We start from the raw sequence: 26,641 nt of genomic DNA on the forward strand, positions 1-26,641 counted from the left end.
CGTCCCTAAGACAATGCCCATCCACTGTCATGAGACAGTGCTTCGGAACTACTACTGGCCACATAGCTTCATGAAATGCACAAAGACAAGAGCAGGTATTTCAGTAGCAAGCGCACAATTTTAATGCCAGTGATTTATACCATGCTAATTGGCTAAAGAGCATTAATCTAATTTTTAACTCTCAGCAATCAACCCAAAAAAATGATGTTGGCAGTTCCACAAATACTCATGCTACTGACGTCAATTTGAAGTGGTTTAACTGGTTGATAGTCCAGTCACTCTCCATGCCTTTGGTGTAGTCACGAATAAACCTGGAAAGAAAGATGAAATGTGTGGCAGCCAATATGGACAAAAAGACAACATATCAGGTTTTTGTCTGATTAAGGGATGTTTTCCTGCAAGCTAGTACTAGCATCCAACACAGCCTCTGTGCATCCCCACATGCTTTCACAGCAGCAACTACACTGCATTCTCGGGGTAGGCATCAGCAGGAAAGGCTGCCTTTGTGTGTGCTCTTCACACTTCACTCACAGCCATGAACTAGTACCAACAAATTCAGTCCCATTTGTATAGTTTACGACAATGTGCTATGGTGCAAAAGAAATGTACCATTTTCAGCCAAATAAACCTTAAAGACAGCCTTATGTTTCAGTGAAAGAATATGTGCCTGAATGTTTATTGTAGGTCTGAATGTAATATTTCATTCCAATGCTGGGTACGGAATAGCCGAAAACAAAAATGGGCCTCCACACACTACAGTTATTAAAGGGACTATGAAACAAATTAATTGAGATTACGTAAAGATAGGCAATCCATCACTCGTCACCCCAGTGAAAGAATTTTTCGAGCTAGCATGAATAACAACGAAGTTATAGACGATTGAAAATCACGCTCCTCCTCTCCCCCTCAACTCATACGCGCGGAGCACCAACAAAAAATAAAGAAAACAGCTCCGGGACTGGGCTCTGCCCATGAATACGTCATTCGCTGACGTTCGGTTTACGACTTCCGGTTGTCGCACTCCCGAGGAGCAGCGTGCGTCGGCAGCGTCTCTCCGGTCTCGGCGCTTTCTTGGCTCCCGAACTCCCGGCAGAAAGAGGCGGCAGAGGTAAATTGAAAACATATGCGTGAAGGCAATGTCCTGGCCCGCGCTTGCCCGAGGGGGTCGCGCGGCGCCTCGAGCAGACGATTTTCACTGCTACCGGAAGTGTGCCCGTGACGTCGTAGCTGCCGCGGCTCGAGCGAATGACAGCGTGTGGTGGCCTGCCGACGTCATGGGACTAGTGACGTCTGTTTCCCCGATTTTGGTTTCAAAATGGCTCCCTACGAAGACACCAAACGGCCCGCGATTTTTAAAAAGCCATAATAAATTGCCGGCTCAGTTCTGAAGACTCATACTTGGTGTCAGTGCTTCTGAACATAACTTCTAACATTTACAAGCGGCTTTTAATTCTTTTCATGGTCCCTTTAAAGGGCAAGAACACTGCACCATATGCGGGGTGTTCACCTAAGATGTTTTGCAATTTTTAAAAATAGGTTTTTTTAGAAGAGCGCCTTTTTTGGCATAGCATTGCCCAGCGGTTTAGCGCATCAGAATACAGCTAAGACGTGCTAACTAGTAGACTGGTTAACTGATATTGAACAGTGAACATTTTCACTATTACTGTCAGTCTTCATATTTACTGAGCAGTGTGTAGCCCACTGTAAATAATATTCACATCAGCTTTTAGGATTTCAAAGACGGTTACCCTCGGCACTGTGGCCCAACAAATTTTGGCGATTTCGACGAGTTACGTGCACTAGAGTGGTTGCTTTGCCTGCCAGCTTTTCAAAAGCACATGTATTTTAGTGTGATGTGCGTAAAATTTGTTGGGCCACTGCACCCAAGGTAACTTGCATTTTTGAAATTCTAAATGCTAGATATTACTTACGGTGGGCTACATGCCTCTCAATAAATAGTAATGGTTAAAATGTTAACTGTGTAATATAGTTGACTAGCCTACTAGCTAGCACACCTTAGCTGTATTCTAATGTGCTACACCACTGACAATGCTATGTCGAAAAAAGCGCTCTTCCAATTCTAAAGCCTATTTTTAAAAATTGCAGAACACCTTAGGTGAAACGTCTGGTATAGTGTTCCTCACCAAAAAGCACCTTCCATATGAACTACAGGCTCAAGAGCACGCATTTCTGCTGGTGCGTTTCTGTCTAGCACTGGAACTGCAACAACCATGACTGGAACACTGCCAAAGTGTGACAGACTAACACTGCCACACTGCAGCCTTGGTGCCATTAATCTACTAGGAGGAGGGCAGAGCAACAGGGTTCTTTTTTTTTTTTTTGTAGCACATGTTTCTAATGCATGTTGTTAGCTGCTGCTTTCCAACACTAGCAAGGGTGAGATTATCAACATGTCAAACTGTTACTGTAAGGGTTACAGACACAAAGTCATCAACGATGTGCAGCACCATGCCATGAGAGGATGCCATTTCCGGAGAAAAAAAGGCATGAACCTACAACTAATTTACCAGGCTTTGTCTCTTCTACACCAGGTGAAAAAATCAGTTAACTGGAATAATATGGTTTGGGCAAGCAAGCAATTACAGCTTTTGATTCAATTCTTTGGACGATTTAGACCTATTCTTGGAAATGAAAGCATTAAAGGCACATGGCAAGATTAAAAATATGGTCACTAATATTGACACTAAACAGAGCCATAATGGCCTCTGAAATCTGAGCACAAAATTATTTGCAATTACTGAATCCAATGAGCAACACCTAAATTTGCATTATATTAATGACCAAGGGAAGCTTGAAAATACTCATCATGAAGCAAAGTTCAGATTAGGAACTTGAAGTGTGATGCATGAGACTGCTATTCCCAAATACTGCACTGAAAAACTTCTCACTAATGCGGTACATAGAGGGGGAAAACAAAACTACCATTTCATTAAATATTGCACTGCTATTAAATAAGCACAGTACTACTTAGCAGCCTCAATTCAGGGAATTTTAGAAGAAAATGCACTTTTCTTTAAATTTTACTTATCATTAAAGCCTGCTTAGTTACCAGCACCCGCACAGCCCACAAATGGGACTTTTTTTTTTCTAGTAAAGAGTAAAGCAAGTGAGCTTTGCATCCAGAGTATTGCACATCAGTGGCAGTAGTGAACAGCTAGGAAATGAAAGGAACAAGCACCGTAATTGTAATAGTGCTTAGCTCTGCTACAAACACTGGAGGAAACAGGAGTGAATAAAAAGCACCTGTAATTTGCAACATGAACCCTGTCTTGAAGTTGCTGCATTGTTTCGTTCATCACTGCTGCATTTCGTCGTACCTCTTCCAGACCGGGCACATAGTGGTACACAACAGTGGCTTCCACAAATCTCTGGTCACTGTCTGCAAATCAAAAGAAACTCTGGTTTGCATTACGCCATGTGAAATCTTCCCCACAAAAACACTTACTGTCATCCATGATAATGCCGATCTGATACAAGAAGCAAAAGTAGATATCTGACAGGTCGATGGTGAGCTTTTTGCGTTGTTCAACGCTCAGCGTGCAGCAGTTGCTCTGGGCAGCAGATACCACCTGCACAGAAAGGTTGTTTAGTGCGGGGGAAGAAACAATCCTGTCTCGACCCAAAAAGCACTGTGGGCGCATTGTCAAGAGATGGGCTGCTTTGGTGTATACCCACAAGACCAGTCAGCACAAGTTACAACCGAGGTATGCAAGGTGAAGAACGCGTGGATGCAAGTAACATCGGCAAACGTATGCGTGTGTCTCACACTTACATCGTCTGTGACCAAGCCTTCCATGGACTTGAAGTCTCCATTGGCCATCAGAACCGAAACATAGGTCAGTGCCTAAAAACACAAACGATATTGGGCACCTGTGACGGGACACAAAGGAACACAATGGTCCCTTCAGTGTGCACAAATCCTAACAACAAGCGGTGCAAACAATGCACAGCATTAGGACGTCACCTGCTTGGCACCATCAAGGAATTCACGCTGGCTGTACGTCGCATCTAAGTAGGGTTTGATGATAAACACTGTCTGCAACCAGTTCTTGATTGTCAGTAATAGGCTCGGCCACACTATGTGCGAATTCCTCATTAGGTCGAAGCCGTTGTCGCTTCGTGAGGAACACCGGCGGACCGGGCGTACACACAGCGGTGTTGTTGGATATATCTGGCGAGCTGCACCTGCACCCACCGGCACCGAAAGTGAGCGCGGCTGCGACGCCCAAGCACATTGGTAGGAGAGGCCGGCTACGTGGACACATGCGGCAGTGGCACTAGCACAAACTCTGAGAAAATTTTGTCCGTGAAACTGCTGCAACCTTAAAGCGCTTGCAGCTACCGACCTCAGAACCGCCATGTTACACGCTGATGCCGATCTCAATCATGATTTTGACCGATCACAGCACAAAATATGGTGGCACAAATGATTACTGTCTTGGTATGATCTTGGCACGCGCGTAGTCATATCTGCACTGTAAATTTAGGAATGCTCGAAAGAAATCTTAATGAACTTGTGGTACATTGGAGCCAGAAGCAGTGGTCTCCCGTGCCAGGGGTGAACGAACTCTACGCCTTATGAAATTCAAAGTTTACTCAGTGGTTCATGTTAAATACATAGTATAAAAATATGCGTCCTGAAAAACAGTAGTTTTCTCAAAAATTGATGCAATTTTTGCCACTTTTTAATTTTTTTTTCAACTTCGGCTACCTTGGTAACTTGACTTGGCAGTGAGTGGAGCAAAAATTGGATTCTGTGGAGCGTCCGCGTCCGTCCGCAGCCCGCATCATGGTTGAGTGTGCAGTCAGCTGCTGAAAGCTTGAAGGTTTCAAAAATGACACGAAGCAACAGAAGAAACGTTGCTGTCGGCGAAGCATTTCGGATAGCGGTCACAACTGCACTTCAAAAATTCCGTGAGACTGAGGAGCAGAAAGGTTTGTCGTCGGAAGACCTATGTGCTACGCATGATAGCCGTTGACGCTCGTTCTTTGGGGCGTCTTGCTCGTTGTACTGATCGTGCAAAAAACTTTTCTTTTGCAGAGTATGAATTTCCCTCGTCATTCACGGCTGAGGAGCGGGCCTTTATACATAAGTACTGCCAGTCACTGGGACTCAAGTCAAAAAGCAGAGGGTAAATGTGATAGTTTTGTATTCAATTTCTCGACATCGCGATTTCCCGAGCTCTGCGGTTACTTACCTATAAATTTGTTTTCTGTACTGTTTTCGTACCTCCTTGAAACAATGGCTAATTTAAATTATCGAGGCTGCAGCATCGCCGTCTTCGCGCCTTTCAATCTTCCTGTGCCTCGCGCGCTTAGCTCCCTTGCACAACGGCACTTAGCGATTTTTGTACCGCTCTATTGTCGGGTATTGCGCAGTACCAAGTCAGTATGCGTTCAATTCTTGCACCTCCCTTGATATGTACTCGCTGTGCACTGAACTTTTTCATTGCCCATCTGCAGCATTGAACTTATCCACTAATTTTAAAACTTTGCTGCATTCCCTTTTGATGTATGTTCATCCCATTTCAATGACCGCACGTTTTTATTTCTGTTAATTATTTTCCTTATTATTTTCTGAATCCTTCTCTTTTGGCCTCGCTCTCCTAAATTTTCCTTCCCAGCACAAAATACCATGTCAGCACTGTTTCAACGCTGACTAAATTCTCTCTCATTGTAAAGAACTTCTTTCTCCCTCTCTTTCTCTAAATTCTTGTCCTGCCTGGTAGCATCCGTTTCCGTGCGTCTGGGAACAAGACTAATGTTAGAATAGCACCTTGGTCTTGTTGGCTTTCCGTCCTGAAGTTAACAGCTTAGGACACGAGATGACTGCACAGGTTCGTTGTGTTAACTGTTAACTTCGGGAATAGTATGTTTGTCAAAGGTCTTCTTGATTTGGGTGCAGCACTCTCGCACTCGATTTGACAGTGCAGCTTGCTAGCACCATCTGCTCTAGCCTCCTGGTGAGTTCCCTTCTCGTGCAAGTAGTGCAAGGTGCTTGGCGCACTCCATAGCAGACAGCTCCGCAGTCATGCTTGTTTTAATGAGCAGCATTGAGACCATGGTTGAGACAGCCGTATGCCCATGCTAGTCACAGCATCTGCCCCGTGCTCTCACCAAAAAGCTTACATGTGTGTATGCATGTGTGTGTGTGTGTGTGTGTGTGTGTGTGCATGTCTGTGTATGTGTGTAAGCAACTCCTAAAAATGTCTCTCAGACAGACCAGAAAATGCAGGATTAGTGGAGTGAGGAGAGTTTTGGTTCGAACTTAGTGAAGGATGTGTGCTTGTTCCATGTTGATCGTGCGGTGTTCCTTGAGGCATGAATTGCTGCTTTTACTTTGAAAGAGGGTATTGTGGCAAGGTTGGAGCTGCAGTTTTTTGCTACTCTTACACCACAGTTACTGGTATAGTGCAAGCAAGGTGTTGGTAAAGAGGACAGTAACCCAAATCATGACCTGAGATTATTCGTGGGATTCTTTACTGTGCATTTACGTCACGCATAATATGGGCGGCTTTACATTTTGCCTCTTTTGAAATGCAACCACCGCAGCCAGGATTGAACCCGGGCCTATCAGTAAAGTAGCCGAGTGACCTAACTACTGAGCCACTGCAGCTAGAAAGTCTTGACAGCCTCGTTTGGTGCATTCATTGCATGTGTTAGTCCAGGTCTTGTGATGTCCGTGTTGCTAATGTTGCTAGAACCCACCACAGCGGCTCAGTGGTTACAGCGCTCAGCTACTGAGCCAGCGGACCTGGGTTCAATCCCGGCCGCAGCGGCTGCGTTTCGATGGCGGCCGAATGCAAATGGCGCCCATGCGGTGTACAGTGTCAACGCACATCAAAGAATCTTTTGTGTTGTAAATTAATTCGGAACCCTCCACTACGGCGTCCCTCATAACCCATGTCTCACTTCAGGAAGTTAAACCCTACACTTTCTTTTTATTTAATGACGCTAGAAATGCAGCAGAGCTGAAAGGGAGCTATAAGCTTTGTTTTTATTTTAGTTTTCTTATTCTGCTTCAGTGTTTTAAAAGTAATTTTTGCAGTCAAAGCTGACAGCAGAAATATTTGCCTTTATCCTTGGCTGGCTTACTGAATGTGTCTTTACATGCCTGATGGCATGAATTTTGTTTACAAATGGCACTCAGCATGCATGCCTTACTTGTTGGCGGTGTTTAGCATAGATTGTGGTATCTAAGGCACTGCGTTAGCTATTATTTGTGTACTTGAACGATTTAGAAGTTTACAGCTGTAATTCCTAGCTGAGCATACATCTCAAGTCTTGAAGTGCCTTGGTTGCATGGTAGCCACCAGAGGCATTAATTGCAAGCCAGGCAGTTGACCTTGTGTATTTTAGTGCCATGGAACCAGAGTATCGTTGACACAAGGTACAGAGAGACCATTGAGCAAGGCATTGCAAATTGGACCCTGCAGAAAGTTGCTGGCTGCTTGGTAGATGGGGTGACAGCCCACTGGAATGCATAGTGAAACTCTACTGGAAATTAAAATACCATTGGTACTACCGGGCACAACATCGCAGGTGAAGAAAGGAATGTAGAGATTTGTCCAAACCCAGAATGCATGACATGCTGTTAATAAATGTTTATTTTGCACCCTGAAACTGCATGTCAGTTCACATGAGTTGGCCATTGTTTCTGATCACACGACTGTGCATACAAAAGCCAAGTTACCTTAATGCAAAGCCTACAGGTCATAGGTGCACTGCTTAGGTTGAACTGACAAGTGCAGAGGGAACCGTTGGATTCTAGGCTACATGGGTTAGGCATGAGAAAATTTTGCTGTTTTCCACTGACATTTATCTCAAAGCTTCAAGGTTGGCTCTGCCTGTCTACTTTTAGCTGTGTTGGTTTCTGCAATGATCACATTTACTGTTGTTCTATTTTTACACAGGAAAGGATCGAATCGCTTCCTGACTGCATATAAGAAAGCCGGCTCCACTATAGTTCAGGCTGATGCAGGCTTCAACATGGGGCCTCTGTCGTGCCAGTTTGCCCTAATGCTTCTGCAGAAGTTTCCAGTCAACTCTCATGAACGCCAAGAGCTCCTCCCTCCCACTGAAAGGGAGCGGCTGATTGGCCAAGAAGGCAAGTGGCATCGACATTGTCCGAGCTGTTTATGTTCATGGTAGCAGCGGTCTTTTTTTTTTTTTTTTTTCGTAAAAGAAGACATTTGGGATAATGCTGGGCGAACTGGGAACTGGGACCGTATTACGGAACTTTGTCAAAATTCTGTCAAAAGTTATTGACAGTGACGTCAAAATGACGAAACGATGTGATGTCGACGCTTGACGCAAAATTGATGCAACGAGGAATCAGCCAATTACAGCAGAGCGACGCCCCGAAGCATTTATCTGCACGACGAGGGACCGCCTGCTAAATTTTTGCTAAAAGGGTAAAGAAATGCACGATAAAAATAATTATTATTTTATTTTGCCAAAAAAAAATGATGTTTAAAGCTAAAAAATATCAAGAAAAACAAGAAGCGCAAGAAGTTAGGCTATTAAATTTCCTGGTGGGTAACTTTTGCTGCCGCGGGGGTGCGCAGACGGCAGTAAAACGTCAACAAGCCGATTTGCACGGAAACAGCTGCTCCACGCCTTGATACTGTTTTCTTACGTGGCGTCGAAAATCAAGGTACTGTGCGGTTGATCCAAGTGCGGAAAAATCGACGAAGCCAACTTGTTGAGGTCTGTGTTGTTCGGCTCTTACGATCGATGACAAAAGTGTCAAAGCGTGAAGCGTTGCAGTATATAATGTGTGGTCGTCTGTTTCTTTTTCCTCGACCGGTAAACAGAAGATGACCGCGAAGTGTGATTTGCAGGGGAAAATAAAGTTCTTTGCCAGCATAAGCATGTTTTATTTGTACGTAGCTGTGGCATAGAGGTGTTGTCGGCTGCCGAAGCTTGCATGAAAGCCGCCGGTCTCAAATAACCGCTGTGCACACAGCACCCGCCGCTGCACCGACAGCGCACTCGCACGCACACCTCCCAGTTCATCGGCGATTTCGTCGCACAGCCATACCACAGTCTGCTTCTCAAGTCGAAAAAGGCGTCGGAACAGCTCGTCCGGCAAGTCAAACGCGTCTTCGTGCGCCCTCCTTCGCCGTTGCTCGCGTCGCCGCAGCCGCCTCAGCCCCATACGACGCCGCTGCCGCCGCCGCCATTTTCTGTCAAAAACGGAATGGTCCAATTTTGACCGCCTCGAAGCCGTAAAAAAAAACTGTCAAAATGCGCCTGCATAATTAGGTGTGCAACGACAGCCACCCATGACACAAAAAAGCAACATGGCCGCCGGCCACGGCCGACCAATAGGAGCGTGGCTACGGCGTGGCTTTTTGACAAGTTTTTGATTTGACAGTTCCGTAATACGGGCCCTGGGCAAAGTCAGGGCTACTGCTGTGGCTAGCCGAATATGCCTAGTGGCATAAGGAGAATTGTTTCTTTCGTTTAATATCCCAAATAGACTAAAATTAAAGTTCCCGCTTTTGTGCTTCTGATTCAACTGCAGCATAATTTGTAGTCAAGCTGAAAAGGCTCTCACTTTTATGTGTGTTTTGCCTGTTTGATAACACTGCCAGCACTTCAGGGAAGAGCAGCTTGGCACCATGGGAAGCATAGTAATTGGGTGACTGCACTGCGCTAAACGTGTTGATTGCAGCAAGCTGATGCACATGGTTCCACGCTACTTCAGGGATACTGGTATTTCTTGCTGCGCTGTCATTGTGTTAGGCAGCCTTGGCTCAGGTTCCGTGAAGTGTACATTTTTTGGACAGTAAAAAGCGTAGAGCTCTGAAAGTCAGTGTTTTTGTAGCCAGGCTAAAGCTGCTTGCTGTTTGGAATTTAGTTCAGCTGGACACCCATGTGACTGTACCGTGGTGTCTCTGCATACGCAGTGCGAGATGTGAACCGCACGACGGCACGGCTCAACTGTGGCATCCCCCAGATCCCACCGGGTTGTGAAAGCCCATTACAAGCCCAGCGGCAGCAACTGCCAATCTGGCAGAGTCGCCAGAAGCTGATAGCCACCATTGCTCAGAACCAGGTGACCATAGTCACTGGAGAGACTGGTTGTGGCAAGACCACCCAGGTGAGCCTGTTGCTTGTGAATGCTGGTCTTTTCAGTGGGCTGCTGATTGTAGGCTGCTGCCCACCTCTGGCCACTTTCTGAGCTTCTACAAAAATTTATTCCTCTATCCATGAAAAGTTTTCTTTACCTCTGCCGACCTAGGACAGTAATCAGTTCTCACAACATGCACTCTGTGAAGGTGTCACTGTTCACAAAACGGTACTGCAGTTTAGGCGGGGGCAATGATCTAGGTGTTAAGGGGACTGAAAGATCTAGATGGCTGTGTCTGTGCAATGGCACTGATACACAACAGGCCTCTTTCTGGTATGTGCATGTGGTGTACAGTGTTGCTCTTGTGTTTATGCATTTTTCTTTCTTGGTTGTGTTTTTGACTGACCAAACCTTCCAGTTTTCATATTGACATTAGCAATAGGGGTCCTTTGCTTATAACCACATAAGTTGGAGCCAAACTTGTGTGCTTTTTGTGCTTTTTTGGCAGGAGGTGCCAGGTACAGAGAAAGGTCCAGGGAAATCTAACTGATTCCTTGTGTTACAGTGTGGCCATTCCATTTGCAATATCTGTCTGCACAAGTCTCGACACATCTGTTGCCTGCACTCAGTGTGACATTCTTATGCCTTTTAATTGCCCTCTTTTCAGGTGCCACAGTACCTGCTGGAACAGTACTGCAGTTTAGGCCAGCCGTGCCGTATTGTCTGCACTGAACCTCGACGGCTGGCTGCTGTGGCTGTAGCCGAGCGCATTGCCACAGAGCGGAATGAAAAATTGGGCCACACCGTGGGCTTCCAGATACGTCTGGAGAACAGGTTTTTATATATCATTTCAGTTTTTGCCTGGGACAAGGGAATTAAGGTCAATTACATCCACTGTTTAGTTGCAGTGCCTGCAGCTGAAAATCAGTTGAAAGGGGCCCTAATTTTAAAGATGCCATGCATGACATTTCTGACAGCTGGTTAGGCAGGTGTGAGTTGATCCATGGGGCCAGTCTTTAAATTGGTGAAGTTCGCACAGCAGCTATAGATAAGAAAGGAGAAAGCATCAAGCAGAGGGAGAAACATTGGCCTAGCATCTTTTGTGGACCCTTTGTGTTGCATAATGCCTGCTTTGATTTTTCTTTCATTTCAGGCTTCTGGCTTTCTCTGGCTTGTACGAAACTCGCTGATGATGAAGTGTTTCTTTATTAATGTGATAGCATTACAGGCCCGCTACGCAGAAAATCTGGCGTTGCCGACGTTGTGAGCAAAAAATCATGAGCATGACTCTGGTAGGTGGGGCCTAGAAAGCAAACTAGGATTCGTGGGCCACCTAGGTCACGTGACCTCGCGTAGTCATCACAACCCGCCCACCGGATAGGGAGCAAACTGCCCACCGTGGCAGGTGGCAGTTCAATGATTGGTCGCTTGGCAAGAGCAACCTGGGTCGCACAAAGCCTACCGCTGGGAGCGCCCGCCATGGCAGGGCAGTGGCGCATCACTTAAAGGGACACTGAGGAGAAATTGAAGTTGACTTGCATCGACAGAATACCAGCTCCTGATTACAAAAACGTCATTCATACTGACAACAAAGCTCCTGTAACATAGAAAAGAGCAAGAACCAAAATACAGGTATCGCCGCCACAGGCCAAACTCGCAAGTACAAGCTTCATGGCGTCATAGAACAAAACAGTGTTGCTAGAACCAATAGTTCTAGCAACACTAGGACACGAGAAGCTACGAATCACTGAGGCGCAGCAAATGCATGCGCAAATCTCCTTGACGTCGCCAGATGGCGCCACGTACCCGATAGCTACGCGCGCTCCTGCAGCGCCGGGACCAATCAGCGCTTGCTCTCAGCGGTATTGGGGCTCCCGGTATTCCGCTAACGGTAACAAGGTACACGGTATGCTAAAGGCGTCTAATTTGCGAGAACTTCGTTGACGACTTCGAGAACGGGATCTATTGTAACGCTGGCACAACGCCGGTGCAAATGTAAACGAAGCGACGGCCGCAATAGCCGATAGATGCCTTCAACGTGCGGCCGGTGGTAGCTTTTTTTTCGGCTGCTGCTGGGCCGCACTGCTGGGCCGCCAGAAATCACGGAGTCTGCGTTACGTCATGTGAATGTCATGTTTCACGTCACTTAGTTCTGTGTCGTCATAGGAGAATCCCAAGTTTGAATCAGAGCGGCGGGAAAAACTTTTTCAACTTCGAATCCAAATTTCTTAGAAATAAATGCATCTTTCGTTGCCGGCCAAGTGGCAACAAAGCCATGAAATGCCGAACTATCGGATCTTGCTATAAAAAAAATATTAATAGAGCTCTCCTCAGCGTCCCTTTAACTACTGCACCACTGTGCCAGGAGGGGTGTGAGGACTGCTAGGGATCTATAATGTAAAGTAGTGGATGAGCTTCACCATATATGGGAATTAATGCATTACGCTATCACGTCCTACCCTTAAAGAGGAGTTTAAGTGTCCTTTCCAGTTTTTTTTTAAATCTTGATGTTACAGCTGAACTTTATTATTTTATTTAGAAATACTGCAGGCCCTTCTTGGGGCCATGTAGAAGTGGATACAAGGTAGAAAAAATGACAGTAAGGGATTGAACAAGGAAAACAAGTACAGGTACAATTAAACACACATAACAAATCATCACAGAGGCATCATGGTGGTAATGATGTTTGATCTGGGTGATTAACATGTTTTAAGAAAGATCCGACCGTGTTGCAGTTCACAACAGTAGATGGCAGTTTATTCCAGTAACAGATGGCTGTAGGGAACAAGGAATATTTGCGAACATTAATGTGGCTTATGGGTTGGCAAAGTGCTTTCACTTTATTATTTCTCGAGGAGTGGAGGAATGGTTCCTGAAGGTATGGTTCTTATGTTATGTTGAAGTGTCCGTTATAAAGTAGGTACAAAAACTTAATTCTTGACGTTACTCTGCGCTGAGCTTGGCTGTGTAGATGTGATTTCTTTAGTAGGTTATATTGTTATGAAGAAGACGAAGCTGGCAGTGGCGCGGGACGGAGCGCTCGCGCTAGGCCAGCGGCCATTAAATCATCTCTTATCCATCGTTCATCACGCCTCATTCTTCGGCTGGCCGCCACGTTACAATATATGCTCGAATGCCTGGAATAGTTTGAATACACAAAGCTTACTGCTAGGTTCTGAGTTTGTTATAATCTTATAATCTACTGTTAATTCTTTCTGATGAGGTGGTTTTTATGATTTGCCATCTTGTCTTCTTTATGTGTACTTTTTCATCCCTATTGATTAGTAGACATTGGCTTGAACAGCATTGAATTGGGCTTGCAATCTTGTGTTGGACTAGCATGACGGATGGAGAATTGGTGTAGTGACACAAGCCTGTTATTGGGGGACAGGATAGGTATTAAGGCGTTTCCATTAAACTACAGAATTTGGTTGCCAGTCCTGCTAAATGTGTCAAAGAGCAGTTAGTTTCATTTCGTTGTTTTTGTCTGCCTAATTGCTGAGAATAAACCGGAGTCTTTTTTTTCTTCTCTCTGTCTTTCGTTTTTCTTAGAGTGTCACCTAAGACTTTGCTGACTGTGTGCACCAATGGCATTCTTCTGCGTACTCTTATGGGCAGTGACTCTGCAATGGCAACCATCACCCATGTTATTGTGGTGAGCATTATGATTCCTCCCTATTTTCCTGGTTATGGTTATAGTTCACCTCTGTTTTTCTCTGCCTGTCTAGATTTCGACAAGCTTACTGACTGTTCTGAGTTTTGTTATATGCTGCAGTGTAGTTTAACACTGCTGTCATTCACATTCTTTTTCTTTTCCCTCCTCCACAATGTGCATATTTTCGCTCTAGTACTCATTCTTCACTTAATGTAGTTAAATGGTTACAAGTGTTATTATTAAGAGATTGGACTTTCTGGGGTTTTATTTTTTGAAAATTCGGCGGATTTGTGTCTATGTTTATTTCGAACGCAAGTTTAGTTTTTTTGTTGTTTTTTTCAGTGAATATTATTGTCGATTAATGAATCACTGACTGTTTTCAATGATTTAGTGATTTAATGTAGAAATCTTATGCAATAAAAAATCACTTAGTCTGTATCGGCGTTTTTGCCTGCATGAATAGTTTATTTACCAGTAATTAATGTGCACTTGGGGTAGCACTTCGAGCTATGCTTGTGGAAGGTATTGCTATCGTCATTAAAAAACCAATGCAAGTTTGAGATAGCCGGCAGACAAAAGGCAAGTGTTTACTCCTGAAAACTAGGTTAACTTGTTATCTTTTGGTTTTCGCTCATGATTGAGTGAGAGGGCAGGGCATCACATTGTCTGCATGTGTGTGGGAGCGATAGTACTGCCATTGCATTGTCTCGGTAGCTAGAACATGGTGCTTCTTCGTGACACGCATGCACAATTTTGTATCAGTGCCCACGCAGTTGATAAACCTACTTAACCGACTAACTGCTCTAAGCGGCTATGTTATAGCTAGCAGGTGGCGAGGAGGCATTGCTAGGTATAAGAGCAAGCAGGGCAGTACCACGAAACACACCATTGTGCTATTTATCTAAGAGTACCACCGTCTTGTCACGACCCTGGCTTCCCTACTGAGTAGCTATGCCTTGCATGCCAAGAATACTGACCTGTTTGGTTAAAACTGAATCTGGCATACGTTCTTTTTTTTTTTTTTTTGCTATTTAAGCTGGAACGTCGAACCAATGGTTATCATCTAGTATGCCATCGCTTGTGAATTTCACATTTCCCCTCTTGAGTTGTTACACCGGTCGACGCACAGGGTCTTGGTGGCTGACTTTCTTTTGTCTGTATTCTCTTCAGGATGAGGTTCATGAGCGTGACAGGTTTAGCGATTTCCTCCTGACTGTGCTGCGAGACCTGCTGCCAAAATTTCGCAACCTCAAGCTGATTCTGATGTCTGCAACCATGGATGCAGAGTTGTTTGTTAAATACTTTGGTGGCTGTCCTGTTGTGCAAGGTGTGTTTGTGCGTTTTTCACATTTCTTTTTGCGCTAGAGGACCTTTGAACCTTTTGACTGCAGAGCTGCATTGAAAATTTGACCTCATTGAAAGGTGAAAAAAAAAAAAAAATCTGAAAGTAATAAAATAAAATAACAATAAGAGTAAAATTGCAGTGGCAATGAAAATTTTCAGTTTATATTGGGCTTTCCAGTTCAGCAAACCTTACTGTATGTACAATAATTGTGGCAAGAAGCCATCAGAATACAGTCAAGCCCACTTATAACAATACTGGTTATAACAATATATTGGATATAACAATGGTCAGTCATGGCACCATCAGCTTTGCCACGTGTTCTATAGGAAAATAAACTGTTTATAGCAATGCTGTCAAGGCACATTATTGGTTATAACAATTAAATCTGGTAATTGAGTGTCAACCATTATAGAAAAAAAAAGAATGAAATGCTACAACCACACCAGCAAAACCATGCTTACAACACAAAAGCGCTCATGTGGGGGGCCGACCAATGGACTAAGCTGGCGCAGCAACGCCACGAAAGCAAAAGAGGCAGGCGTCATCGCTTCAGGAGAGCTGCTGCATTGGCTACGCGCATTGTGCGTACCCCCAATCAGTCGGTACAGTGCGCGCGCATGCAGCCAGCGCGGTTTTTCTCTTGTCAGCTGTCACCACACCCTTAGTTCTGCATGCTTCTTGAATTTTCCATAAGAATATCTTCTGGAAAGACGGCTTGATTCCTGTGACGTGGAGGTGCGCGAAGCTCTCAGTGGCGCAGTGATGGCGGTGCTTTGGTCATCGGTGAACATTGTTCCGATTCCCTGAAGTTCAAATTAACGAGCTTTTACAGGCATTAGAACAATCAAACCCCTCCGGGTATTTACTGCCAATAAATGCAGTGAAGTTTGTCATCTTTTCTTTTTTTCAGCACAACCCTGTTATAACAATTATTGGATATAACAATGGTATTTCCATGGCACTTGAATATTGTTATAAGTGGGCTTGACTGTATATGAATTGGAATCAAGCGCGCAAGGATTCCTCTCTTATTCACACCTTGTTTGGTGTGGGCATACAGCTGTCTTCCATTGCAGCCTCCTTGCCTTGCTTCTTACCCAAAAGGCTTGTACTGGGGGATCGATATCTTTTATTCGGGCCTAAAATGTTTTTATTAAAAATAATGCACTTGAAGGGCCATGTGATCCTGCCTCAGCTGTGTGTCTTTTAGAATTGAGAAACAATAGAGTTGGTGACCATCACAGTCTGTTAATTAGCCAAAATTGCTTAAGTGATGTTTTACCATGTAATCTCGTGTATGGGCTGCACCCCTTGTTTTGGACTGGATAATTTAGAAAAAAGTGTGCTTATCTGTCTTTTTTTTTTAATTTGTGTATGGGCTGCACCTTCAAAATTCACACCCAAATTTTTTTAAAAAGAAGTGCGGCCCTTACACGTGTCTTTACAGTAATTACCTACTTGCTTCGCTAGTCGAAATCAAGAGAAAGAAATATTATTAAACATGACAGACTGTAAAAAGAAGTAAAGTGATGCTTAGATTAATACCTAATCGTCATATTGCAGTAAACCTCTTCCACTGTTAAAAAGTTGCTTACATCATTGATTGATGTTATGCTTTAATGAGCTAACTGTTTCATACTTAGTATCATGTGATTCACGTTGAAGGTTTATTCCTGAAGGGCACAAGCTGAGTGCTTGCATTATCTTGACATTGCCATTTTGCGGATCCTTTTTACCATCTCTTCATCCTTTATGTGTATAGCACAGTGTCACTTAATATGCCATATTGTTTGGTTCTTTTAGTGCCGTCAAAGTCATATGAAGTGAAGGCTTTTTTTCTGGAAGACATCCTACGGCTGTATGTACCTTTTCTTTGTGTATGCATGCAAGTTGTTGTAGGCAGAATCGAGCTCGTATCTTATGTTCATCCAGTCAGCTTGGATCATGGAGATCCTTAGGTCCGGCACTCTTTCCTGCAGTGTCTTGCTAGCAAGCATGGTGGATTAACATGAAATACTTGGTGTGTGCACGCATCCTTTAGTCAACGTTAGGCGCAACTGTAAATTTTTGTGCAGAAGGGGTCCGGACACTAAGGCGCCCAAGGGTAAGATACTTAAGTGAATGTGTGTCTGCATGCTCATTGGCATAGGAGCAAGCAGAAGTGGCCCTTTCCTTGTTTCTGGTAGATGCAACAACACGTCACTCGCACATTTTTGTCAAGAAAGTGGTATTGACTTAGGCATCTGCAACATGGCACCTTGGAGAAAAAAGAAGAAAAAAAATGCATTGCCTGACCATACAAGGTGCTGCAAGCATCTCGCAGATTAGAAGCATGCTTGTTTGCACTGGGGCACGTTTTGTGAGCATCCTCCTTTTCGGTGCAGCACGCTTGATTGCATTTTCCCTTGTCTAGTAAAAGTCTCGTCTCACAATGCTAACGTAAATGTGCAGCCTGTGAGTGGTGGTAGTCCACTGATGTGGAAAATGAATGTAGGACTGGGTACACGAGCCAGGCCATACAGAAGCTGAAGAAAAGCTTGCCTCGGGCTGAGCAGCAGAAGGCGCAGCTCGCCAAGTGGTGCGACAGCCAGGGTAGGACCACAAGTGGAAGTGCCTCTCCTCCTGGCGGTCTCCCAGAGGACCAGGTATGGGTGTCAGTCCTTTGTACATGCATGCACCTAATCACCCACTTGCTGGCTGGCTGCCCCTTTCTCTCTCTCTCTCTCTCTCTCTCTCTTTGCTGTTAAACAAAGCATGTTAGATAAAGAGAGGCCTCTGCCCCTGCTCTTTGCACAAACTGTGCAGGCTGCTTCGAAGGAGGAGGCTGATGATGGTGATTCACCCAGCATTGATGCTCACCAGGCTGCAGAGATGGACCGTGCCTTGCAGAATGCCTGGATGACAGGCACAGATGAGGCCTTCTCCCAGCTGTTGTACTACTTCCTTTCGGACAACGTCCCAGGCGAGTCATTTGATGCCGCCCGCTTGCACACCATCATCGGGCAGTTGTGATACCATCCTTGGGCGTATGGCACCTATTTTGCTTCCCGAGTAAATTATTCTATTCTGAGTCACACTAATGTTAATAGCCTACATGTAGTTGCATTGTTTTGATGGCATATGTTGTGGAATTTTATTGGGGGGATAAATACGTTCTCCCCAGCTCAACCGTGGCTGACACAGTTCAAAACCGCGCGGACCCCACCCTGTGGTCGCGTACGCTACCGAGCGCACGCCGACCACGGCGGGCCTTGCTCTGTGGGAACAAAGGAACGACACACTGGCTGACACAAACAAGGCATTTATTGCTACAGCAACAATAATGCCAGCTAGCAACAAAATACACTGAGGAATCGAGGATGTCCAACTCACCAGCACGGTTACGAGCGAACGTTCGCCCACGCTAGGGCAAAAGGGAAGCTCCGAGGCCGGACGGGACAGGGTGGCGGGAGCATGTTCCGACCACGAGGCGCCCGCGGCGAAGAGCGGAGCAACGCGCGACACGTCTGCGTGCTTCCCCGATCCCAAGCATAAGAGAACTCGTCTCTCCCCCGCGTGCGCACATCAAAGTGCCATCCGTGGCGCTGGTGTCGCTGCAACGCGAGCACCCTCCTCTGTTAGCTAAAGTAACACAACTAAGGAGAGTGCGTTGCGGGGAGCTAACCACAGTTGTGGGTGCATTGCGGGAAAGCGAACCACAGGGCACGAGGGCGTCCCCGCAGTGTGTATTGGTAAGGCACATTTTGATGTAAACCATCAACACGATCATTAAAGGGACACTGAGGAGAAATTGAAGTTGGCTTGTATCGACAGAATACCAGCTCCTGATTACAAAAACGCCACTCATACTGACAACAAAGCTTTTGTAACGTAGAAAAGAGCAAGAACCAAAATACAGGTATCGCCGCCACAGGCCAAACTCGCAAGTACAAGCGTCATGACGTCATATAACAAAACAGTGTTGCTAGAACCAATGGTTCTAGCAACGCTAGGACACGAGAAGCACAAATCACTGAGGCGCAGCCAATGCATGCGCAAATCTCCTTGACGTCGCCAGATGGCGCCACGTGCCGGGCAGCTACGCGCTCGCCTGAAGCATCGGGACCAATCAGCGCCTGCTCGCCGGCGTTAGGCGGGCTCCCGGTATTCCGCTAGCGGTATCAAGGTACACGGTATGCTAAAGGTGTCTATTTGCGAGAACTTCGTTGACGACTTCGAGAACGAGATCCATCGTAACGCTCGCAAAACGCCGGTGCAAACGTAAGCGAAGCGACTGTAGCGACGGCCGCAATAGCCGATAGATGCCTTCAACGTGCGGCCGGCGGTAGCTTTCTTTTCGGCTGCTGCTAGGCCGCACTGCTGGCCGCCAGAAATCACGGTGTCTGCATCACGTCATGTCACGTCATGTTTCACGTCACTTAGTCCTCTGTCGTCATAGCCGAATCCCAAGTTTGAATCACAGCGGCGGGAAAAACCTTTTCAACTTCGAATCCAAATTTCTTAGAAAGAAATGCATTTTTCGCTGCCGGCCAAGTGGCAACAAAGCCATGACATGCCGAACTATCGGATTTTGCTATAAAAAATATATTAATAGTGCTCTCCTCAGTGTCCCTTTAAAATGGAGTGAAAGTAAATTGAAATACGCTTTAGTCAGTAGCAGCAGCTTGGGATGCTGATGTATGGTAGAAGGCTTCAACATACACAGACACGTGGCAGCCAATTCAATAGAACACTTAGCCTCAAAATTTCACATCAAGCGCTTTGTTTTTTGAACACCTGCAGTTGAGTATCGCCACAGCGAGACGAGTGCCACAGCCCTGATGCTAGCTGCTGGACGGGGCAAGGTGGAAGTGGTGGAAGAGCTGCTCTCCCTGGGGGCGGACCCACTGGCTCGGTCATCAAACGACTGGACAGCCCATGACTGGGCTCAACACTTTCACCAGTCAGAGGCGGCCGAAGTGATCCTGGCTCACTTGTGAGTGTGCAGTTTATTGGTTTGGTTTGTTTTATCGGCTTTAACGTTTCAAAAGGCGGGGTGGGTCGTTGGCCTTGAACTTTACATGCTTCTATTCGTCTCTGTCCTCGCAGATTGGTGACGCAGAATGTGCTTCCGAAATCTGATATCTGTGGCAGCGTGCCAGAGCAGGAGCTCACCGCTGTGGAACGTGAGACGCTGGACCTGTACCTGCGCAGTGTCAGTGACGACCAGACTGACCTGGACTTGCTGCTGGCCCTGCTGCGCAAAGTGCATGCGAGCCCCCAAGAGGGTAAAGAAATGTCTTGCACTTTTCACACTGTGGGGGACAGACGACTGGCTTTTGTGGTGCAGACACTGCTCCACACTGCAAGTTGTTGCTCATGTTTGGGGGCTTGTGGTTTTGCTGGGCTTACCGACTGTCTGAATTGTAGTCACACATAACACCCTGTGCTCATCATTGTTTTCTTTTTTTTCATCTGAAGATTTTCCTTCCCTCTTTTCAGTGCGCACCACATGTGTCACATTTCCTCTGCCCAAAACAGCCTCTCGGAATATTAAGAGGACAGTTGTAGGCAGAGCGGCTAACCTTACCTTGTGTGGCATGACTATGCTGCTATTGCATCGTTGCCTTATGGAAAGAAAGGTTTTTTATAGTAACATAGCAGAGGTTATGTTGTGGGGGGGGGGGCTAACAGTATTTTTGATGCTGTGCATATAAGGACAAAGAGGAGAATGTATGCCACCTAACAGAGTGTCAGTAAAGGCAAAAATTGAAAGTAGAAGCCCTTTTGTTTGTGCACTAAGGGCCCTACTTCTTTATTGCCTGAAACTTCAATCAGTAACGCATGTATTTAGCGCATTTACTTGTACATACTTAATGAGACAACGAATATAACGCAACTGGAGAGTATGGAACCTTCTGGAAAATAAAAAAAATGTATTAATGTATAATATTTTTTTTTGCCGTGTTATCCCCACCCCTCATGTAATGTCCCGAAAGGGACCTTTGAGGAATAATAAATAAAATAAAATTAAAAAATTATAACACGATCACTATTTGTTAAGCCAACTACAACATAGGTGCCAAGGGCTCGACAAAAAAATGGAAATGGCTGGCAAAAATATAGAAGCAGCGGATATATTGATATTATTAGAGCGGCAGAGCGTTAGAAATGTATGCAATATCACTGACCACAGCAAAGCCCCCAACGCATTAACACATGCAGTTTCCCTGGTAGCTGCAGCCACCATCATCCCCGTGCCGCCGCTGCTATTAGTTTTGTGCTGCCCAGTCCTGTGCCCGTTCACCCTTCTTTCCTTTCCTTGCTCCACTCAGTTCTTTCAGGGCCCTCTCTTTCTCAGCAGTTCCATGTTTGCAGCCACCCTCTCTTTTGCCCGCGCACCTCACAGCTCCAAGCTCATCAGGAAGTTGGCTTCTTTTAGGAGCTCGTGAGTCTAGTCGTGAAGCTGTCTAGAGAAGCAGCAAGAAAAAAAATTCGCATTACTGTAGAATCTTGATCATACGAATCTCATGGTGTCGCGAAAATGTTGGTATCATCCAAAATTGCTATAATCTAAAACAAACAAAATTCTTATGCAGAATTTACGAAAAAAAATTTCCGGCTGACAGGGTTTACTTATGTCCGAGCGCTACTGCTGACTCACGATGACAGTGCTGTGCTGGCACGTCGCTGTGCTGGTCACGTGCCACCACTCACTGGTTGCTGCACGTGCTGCGCAACTGGCGATCGCGACATCAGTGATGTACGGGTCGCACGCTGCCGTTCACTACTAATGGTGTGCATTGCACGACTGGGGATCCTAGTGTAAGAAATATGCAGGCAGCAAGTACTTGGTAGTTGAGGGTACGATCATATTGTTATGAAGAAGACTGAAGTTACGAAGAAGTCATAACAATATCATCAGCAGTGGGGCAGGGGGTTGCTTGCAACATCTGAATTTCTGCCCATTGCACGCAATGCACTCTGACCAGGACATTTTATGAATTCACATCATCCTGAAATTTTTATCAACCGGGATCGCATCATCGAGATTCCATTGTGTTTTCTAACCGTGGTTTTGAATCTAATGCAATACGGTGTCTGAAACCGGCGGAGTGAGAAACAAAAACTATCATTTTATTCGTGTACATACGTTGTTTCAGCCATTTTTTTTTTTTAAACAGGATGACGAGAATTCCTGAGTAATTTCAGTTGCAGGCTAACACAGCTTGAGTACCTTGTGTGGAGTAGGCCATTTATCTCTGTTCCAACTTTTCAGGTGCAATCTTAGTGTTTCTGCCTGGATTTGACGAGATGAGCACCCTGAAAGAAAAAATCCTGGCAGACAAGAACTTCAGTGGGCAAAAGAGGTGACTGCCTTTTCAACTACTTTCAGCTTGTTGAAGGCTGGTTGCTAAAAAGTTGTCAGATGTGAAGTGTGTAGCATTAAAAGATTTCTTTTCATGAGCCTTTACTGATAGATTTTAATGTGATTTTTCTGCCTTTAAGCTTGTGTACAAGTAAGTAGGCATTAATTCTGATTATGTATTGCCTTTATTTGATTAGATCTTTTAAGTTCGTCTTTTAGCTCTGTAAAACAAACCTTCACTGCAATAGGTCCTACTTCCCTCATTCCTTGCAGGTACTCCCTGTACATGCTACATTCAAACGTGCAGTGCAGCGAGCAGCGGCTTGTCTTCAACACAATGCCTCCTGGAGTCCGAAAAATTGTATGTTTGCTTCATTTTGTTTCACTTTGTTGATGCCTGTTATAACAGATAGATCATAAAAACTGGTAGGGATAGTATGGAACGTGTTATGGTAGACCATGCATTAACGCTATTTGATGGAAACCTACTCATTGGTGCTGTGGTGTAATTGAATCGCTGATGGATTTTTCAGACTCACCGGGACCCGAAAAATGTCACGATAATCACAGTTCGAAAAACTCGTACACTTTCAAAAATTGCCTTTAAAAGTACCTATTGCTGATTTTTAACTCAGCTTCCACAAAATTCATTTAAAAAATTCTTGCTGGAGTATATTTCTGAAGCGGCGCTCTTTGACATCCCAGACATACCGCAGCTTATTGAGAGCACCTTTCTGGGGCCCTTTAAGGTCCAAAAAAATCGGTTGGCTGCTGTTGATGCCATGAGCTTTATGTTTTTGAAAGTGGAAGGCAACTTTTCAAATCCACTTGCTGGTGTGAACTTTTTTGCTTCTTACGCTCATATTGAACTGTGGGCTAATTTGCAATCTCCGCTTGGTGTGCATTACCTTTTGGGTCAGATGTTGAGATGCCTCTGAGCCAAAGCCTCTGTTCATAAAGGTGATGGGTAGCTATGAGAAGCTACTGAAAGCTATGGGTCATATGGGTCATAGTATGCTGTTAAGAGAATGAAAGTACATAGGCATTGCTGCTGATGACATGCCTCCTTCCTAATCTCGCCCTTTTGTGCTGGTACTGAGCTTTGTAATGACCAACAAATTCTCCGTTGCTACTTGTGCCGTTGCTGCGGTGACCTGTGAAGGGGCCTATTGCACTTTTATTTGCTTTTTTTGGTGTCCTAAAATATTGCAGGCGCTGCATGACTTACGATGCTCATTTTGTTATGTTGCAGATTCTCTCGACCAATATTGCAGAGACAAGCATTACCATCAGTGATGTCACTTTCGTTATTGACTCTGGCAAAGTAAAGGAGGTTGGTTGGATTTGTTCATATTTATATTTACAGGTTAAAAACCAGCTCATTTTGTATAATCTACAGAGGTTAAGAAGTAACGAGTGTGTAATATTTTGGTGCCCATTATGGATTTCAGAATGTTTCATACATCATTGGTGCATTTGGGGTAGATTTCATTTTTCAGTGTGAGTTGTGAAATATAAATCTATGGCTTTTGTGTTTGTGGCAAAAAAAAAAAATGGATACCCCAACACATTGAAAAATGTAATTTCACGGATCTGGGTACAGTAGAACCCCGCTATCATAAACTCGCTTATAGTAAAAACACAGGTATAGTAAAGTGGAACAGGCGTCCCATTTCGCCTTCCATAGACAACTGTGCGTTTGTTTTCCATTAATAGTGAGGGCATCTTTAATGAAGGATTGGTTATAGAAAATATGGCCATGACGACATAGTTCCCGCAGGATCGCGGCATCACGGCTCGCGCGTAGCCTAGGACATCTTCGAGCAACAGACACATAATTGGAAGGGGGAAAGGGGGGGTGATATCAGAGGCGATGAAATGGCGTTCTTTGAGGTGGCGTAATCATCAAACTCATGATGAGCTGTGTGGAAAAGCCAATTTTTCAAATGCCTTTGTACCATGAGACAAAGCCTACAATGTGCACAGTAAAAAAAAAAAAAATGCTGGCTATGAACATGAAAAAAAAGGCGATGTGGGCTGATGAGATGGGGTAGGCATTAATAAAAGGGCTACGAGGAGCACCGAAGGGAGAAAATGGGAATGGTCGCAGTACTCAGCTGCGCGAAACCTGAAAGCAGCGTTGGCAAGAAGTGGAGGGGCAGCAACACTAGTTGAGGTTTTGCCCTGCTCGATTGTGTTGCACACTTTTATTTACTGCAACCTTTTATTCAGTGACACTTGAGGCCACTAAAGATAACACCATGTTCGCGCAAAGCTTTTTTTTTTTTTCATATCTGCTCAAACTTCCCCCTTTGCATTATCTTTGTGGTCGCATTACGTTTTAACAAGAACAGTGCTACCGCAATACTTAGACAGAATCGAAAACATGACATAAAATGTGGTAACTGAAAATATATCTTTAGCACATTGTGAGATGATTAGAGCATGATGGAAGTACTATTTTCATGTTTATTTTTTGATGCAACAGCATGTGTTTAGCAAGTAGCCAGCATCCTCAGAGCTGCACCATCACCAACAGCTGATATCGTAAAGACACTGATATGGTAAAGATTTTTGCTGGCTCGAGTGACTTTACTATTCAGGGGTTCTGCTGTATATTTATTTATTTATTTATTTAGAGCATACTGCAGGCCCAGTGAAGGGCCCTGGCAAAGGGGTGCACAATAAGCACAATACAAAAAGTACAAAGCAAAAGTACAAGGCAAGTTATGAAACAAAAACAGTTCAATGAATGGCCTGTTCTAAGGCATCAATGTCAACTATTGATGATGGTGGTAGCTGATTGCACTCGGTAATGGTGTAGGGAAAAAAAAGAAAATTTGAATATGTTAGTTCTGGCAAAGTAAGGTTTTAATGCTTTCAAAGCAATTCAAAGTGCAAAGTGATGGAAGTGCAACTTTAAAACATTGATATTTTTTGTTTTGCCATCCTTCCTTTCTTTTTTTTTTAGAGATTTAGCGATGGTGTAATGATGGTGTAAATCAATATTTTGACTTCTCTAGACGAAATTAGCATTAGTCATTAGCAAGTTTAGCTGACACCAATGCGGTGGTCGCAGAACAAAAGGGTTGCTAAGCTTGTGTTTGTGTTCACCTATGTAACAATGTTCATTACCTGAGGTCTGTTTCAAGAACTGCTCTCTACTTTGGGGCGGGTGGCAACCCTTGCAGAAGTCCTTTGACAGCCTCACTGGCACAAGCCTGCTCAAGGCTGTGTGGGTGAGCCAGGCGAGCGCCGTGCAGCGACGAGGCAGGGCAGGGCGCACCCACCCAAACGGCGTCTGCTTCCACATGATGAGCCGACAGCGCTTCTGCAGCCTGGCTCCCTTCCAGCAGCCAGAGCTGCTGAGACTGCCCCTCCAGGAGCTCTGCCTGCAGGTGAGTCGTGGTAGAGGTGACAGTTCGTGCACTGTGTTGTTACCTTGAGACACAAGTGACCTCATAGGTGCTGTATCACTTATTAGTTGCGTTGCTGCCACTGTTTCCAAGTCTGTGGTGTACAATTTTCTAGCAGAGGCTAAATCTTGCAGTGCCTACATTACTGTCATATTGTTCTTGGCACTTTTCTGCAAGTTTTGCCTCATTAATCCCTTGATTTGCCACTGTGTTGCAGGCGAAGCTTCTTGTGGCACCGAATGTCCCCATTGCTGATTTCCTGGCTCGAGCTCCTGATCCACCTGCGTTCTTGGTCACCAGGACGGCTGTCACCCTCCTGAAGGTGGGATGCCTATGTTTTAACAGACTGCTCAGATCACTGTAGTTGTCTTCGTTGTTTATAAAGATCTTATTAAAATTGTTAATTGCATTGGTTGGATGTTTTTCTGTAGAAGGCACAGCACTTTTGGCTGTGGCACTGAGCTCTGATTATGCTTGGCCTGCATGAGTTCTGCTATGGGTACAGCTTTACAGCTTATGGTACAGCTTTATTTGTACAGTGGCATTTGCACATCTGGTGATTGATGAAATGACAGGGTGATGTTTCTGGTGAGTTAAAGTGGTGCTTAAAAGCTGAGACCAGTTCACTGGATGCAAAAAAAATAGGCATGCTAAGTTTTGCTACTTAGTGCACAAATTTCTGGCCAGAGCTAGTATACTGCTTGCTTAGCTGTGCTGCTTAGTTTCTTTGCTTATATAGTGCAGAGCAGCTACAGTAGGCACAGGTTAGTTATGCTGC

At 44.9% G+C, this 26,641-nt stretch overlaps 2 protein-coding genes across 5 annotated transcripts in view; one reads left to right on the forward strand and one right to left on the reverse strand.

The window, feature by feature from the left end:
- Nucleotides 1–98: 98 nt before the first annotated feature.
- LOC149342931 (m-AAA protease-interacting protein 1, mitochondrial-like) lies at nucleotides 99–4,416 on the reverse strand. Its single transcript, XM_089545471.1, has 5 exons — nucleotides 3,986–4,416; nucleotides 3,794–3,865; nucleotides 3,467–3,590; nucleotides 3,265–3,400; nucleotides 99–311 (listed from the first exon to the last, which is right to left on the reverse strand). The coding sequence occupies exons 1-5, from the start codon at nucleotides 4,379–4,381 to the stop codon at nucleotides 227–229; spliced, it is 813 nt and encodes a 270-aa protein (XP_089401597.1). The 5' UTR covers nucleotides 4,382–4,416; the 3' UTR covers nucleotides 99–226.
- A 367-nt stretch (nucleotides 4,417–4,783) lies between these two features.
- LOC149342932 (3'-5' RNA helicase YTHDC2-like) overlaps nucleotides 4,784–26,641 on the forward strand; it is a 50,477-nt gene continuing 28,619 nt past the window's right edge. For all 4 annotated transcript variants that reach the window (XM_089545466.1, XM_089545467.1, XM_089545468.1 and 1 more), the window contains exons 1-17: nucleotides 4,784–4,956; nucleotides 5,063–5,153; nucleotides 7,935–8,128; nucleotides 9,936–10,129; nucleotides 10,767–10,933; nucleotides 13,652–13,754; nucleotides 14,925–15,081; nucleotides 16,903–16,957; nucleotides 17,594–17,744; nucleotides 17,905–18,061; nucleotides 19,882–20,074; nucleotides 20,188–20,366; nucleotides 22,358–22,448; nucleotides 22,721–22,808; nucleotides 23,700–23,780; nucleotides 25,639–25,845; nucleotides 26,081–26,185. In XM_089545466.1, the coding sequence (XP_089401592.1) occupies nucleotides 4,857–4,956; nucleotides 5,063–5,153; nucleotides 7,935–8,128; nucleotides 9,936–10,129; nucleotides 10,767–10,933; nucleotides 13,652–13,754; nucleotides 14,925–15,081; nucleotides 16,903–16,957; nucleotides 17,594–17,744; nucleotides 17,905–18,061; nucleotides 19,882–20,074; nucleotides 20,188–20,366; nucleotides 22,358–22,448; nucleotides 22,721–22,808; nucleotides 23,700–23,780; nucleotides 25,639–25,845; nucleotides 26,081–26,185 (2,313 nt within the window). In that variant the 5' untranslated portion in view covers nucleotides 4,784–4,856. The remainder of the gene's footprint in view (nucleotides 4,957–5,062; nucleotides 5,154–7,934; nucleotides 8,129–9,935; nucleotides 10,130–10,766; nucleotides 10,934–13,651; nucleotides 13,755–14,924; nucleotides 15,082–16,902; nucleotides 16,958–17,593; nucleotides 17,745–17,904; nucleotides 18,062–19,881; nucleotides 20,075–20,187; nucleotides 20,367–22,357; nucleotides 22,449–22,720; nucleotides 22,809–23,699; nucleotides 23,781–25,638; nucleotides 25,846–26,080; nucleotides 26,186–26,641) is intronic.

This window comes from Amblyomma mixtum, chromosome 5, assembly GCF_055824585.1.
Source record: "Amblyomma mixtum isolate Tamu chromosome 5, ASM5582458v1, whole genome shotgun sequence".
Taxonomy (NCBI): domain Eukaryota; kingdom Metazoa; phylum Arthropoda; class Arachnida; order Ixodida; family Ixodidae; genus Amblyomma; species Amblyomma mixtum.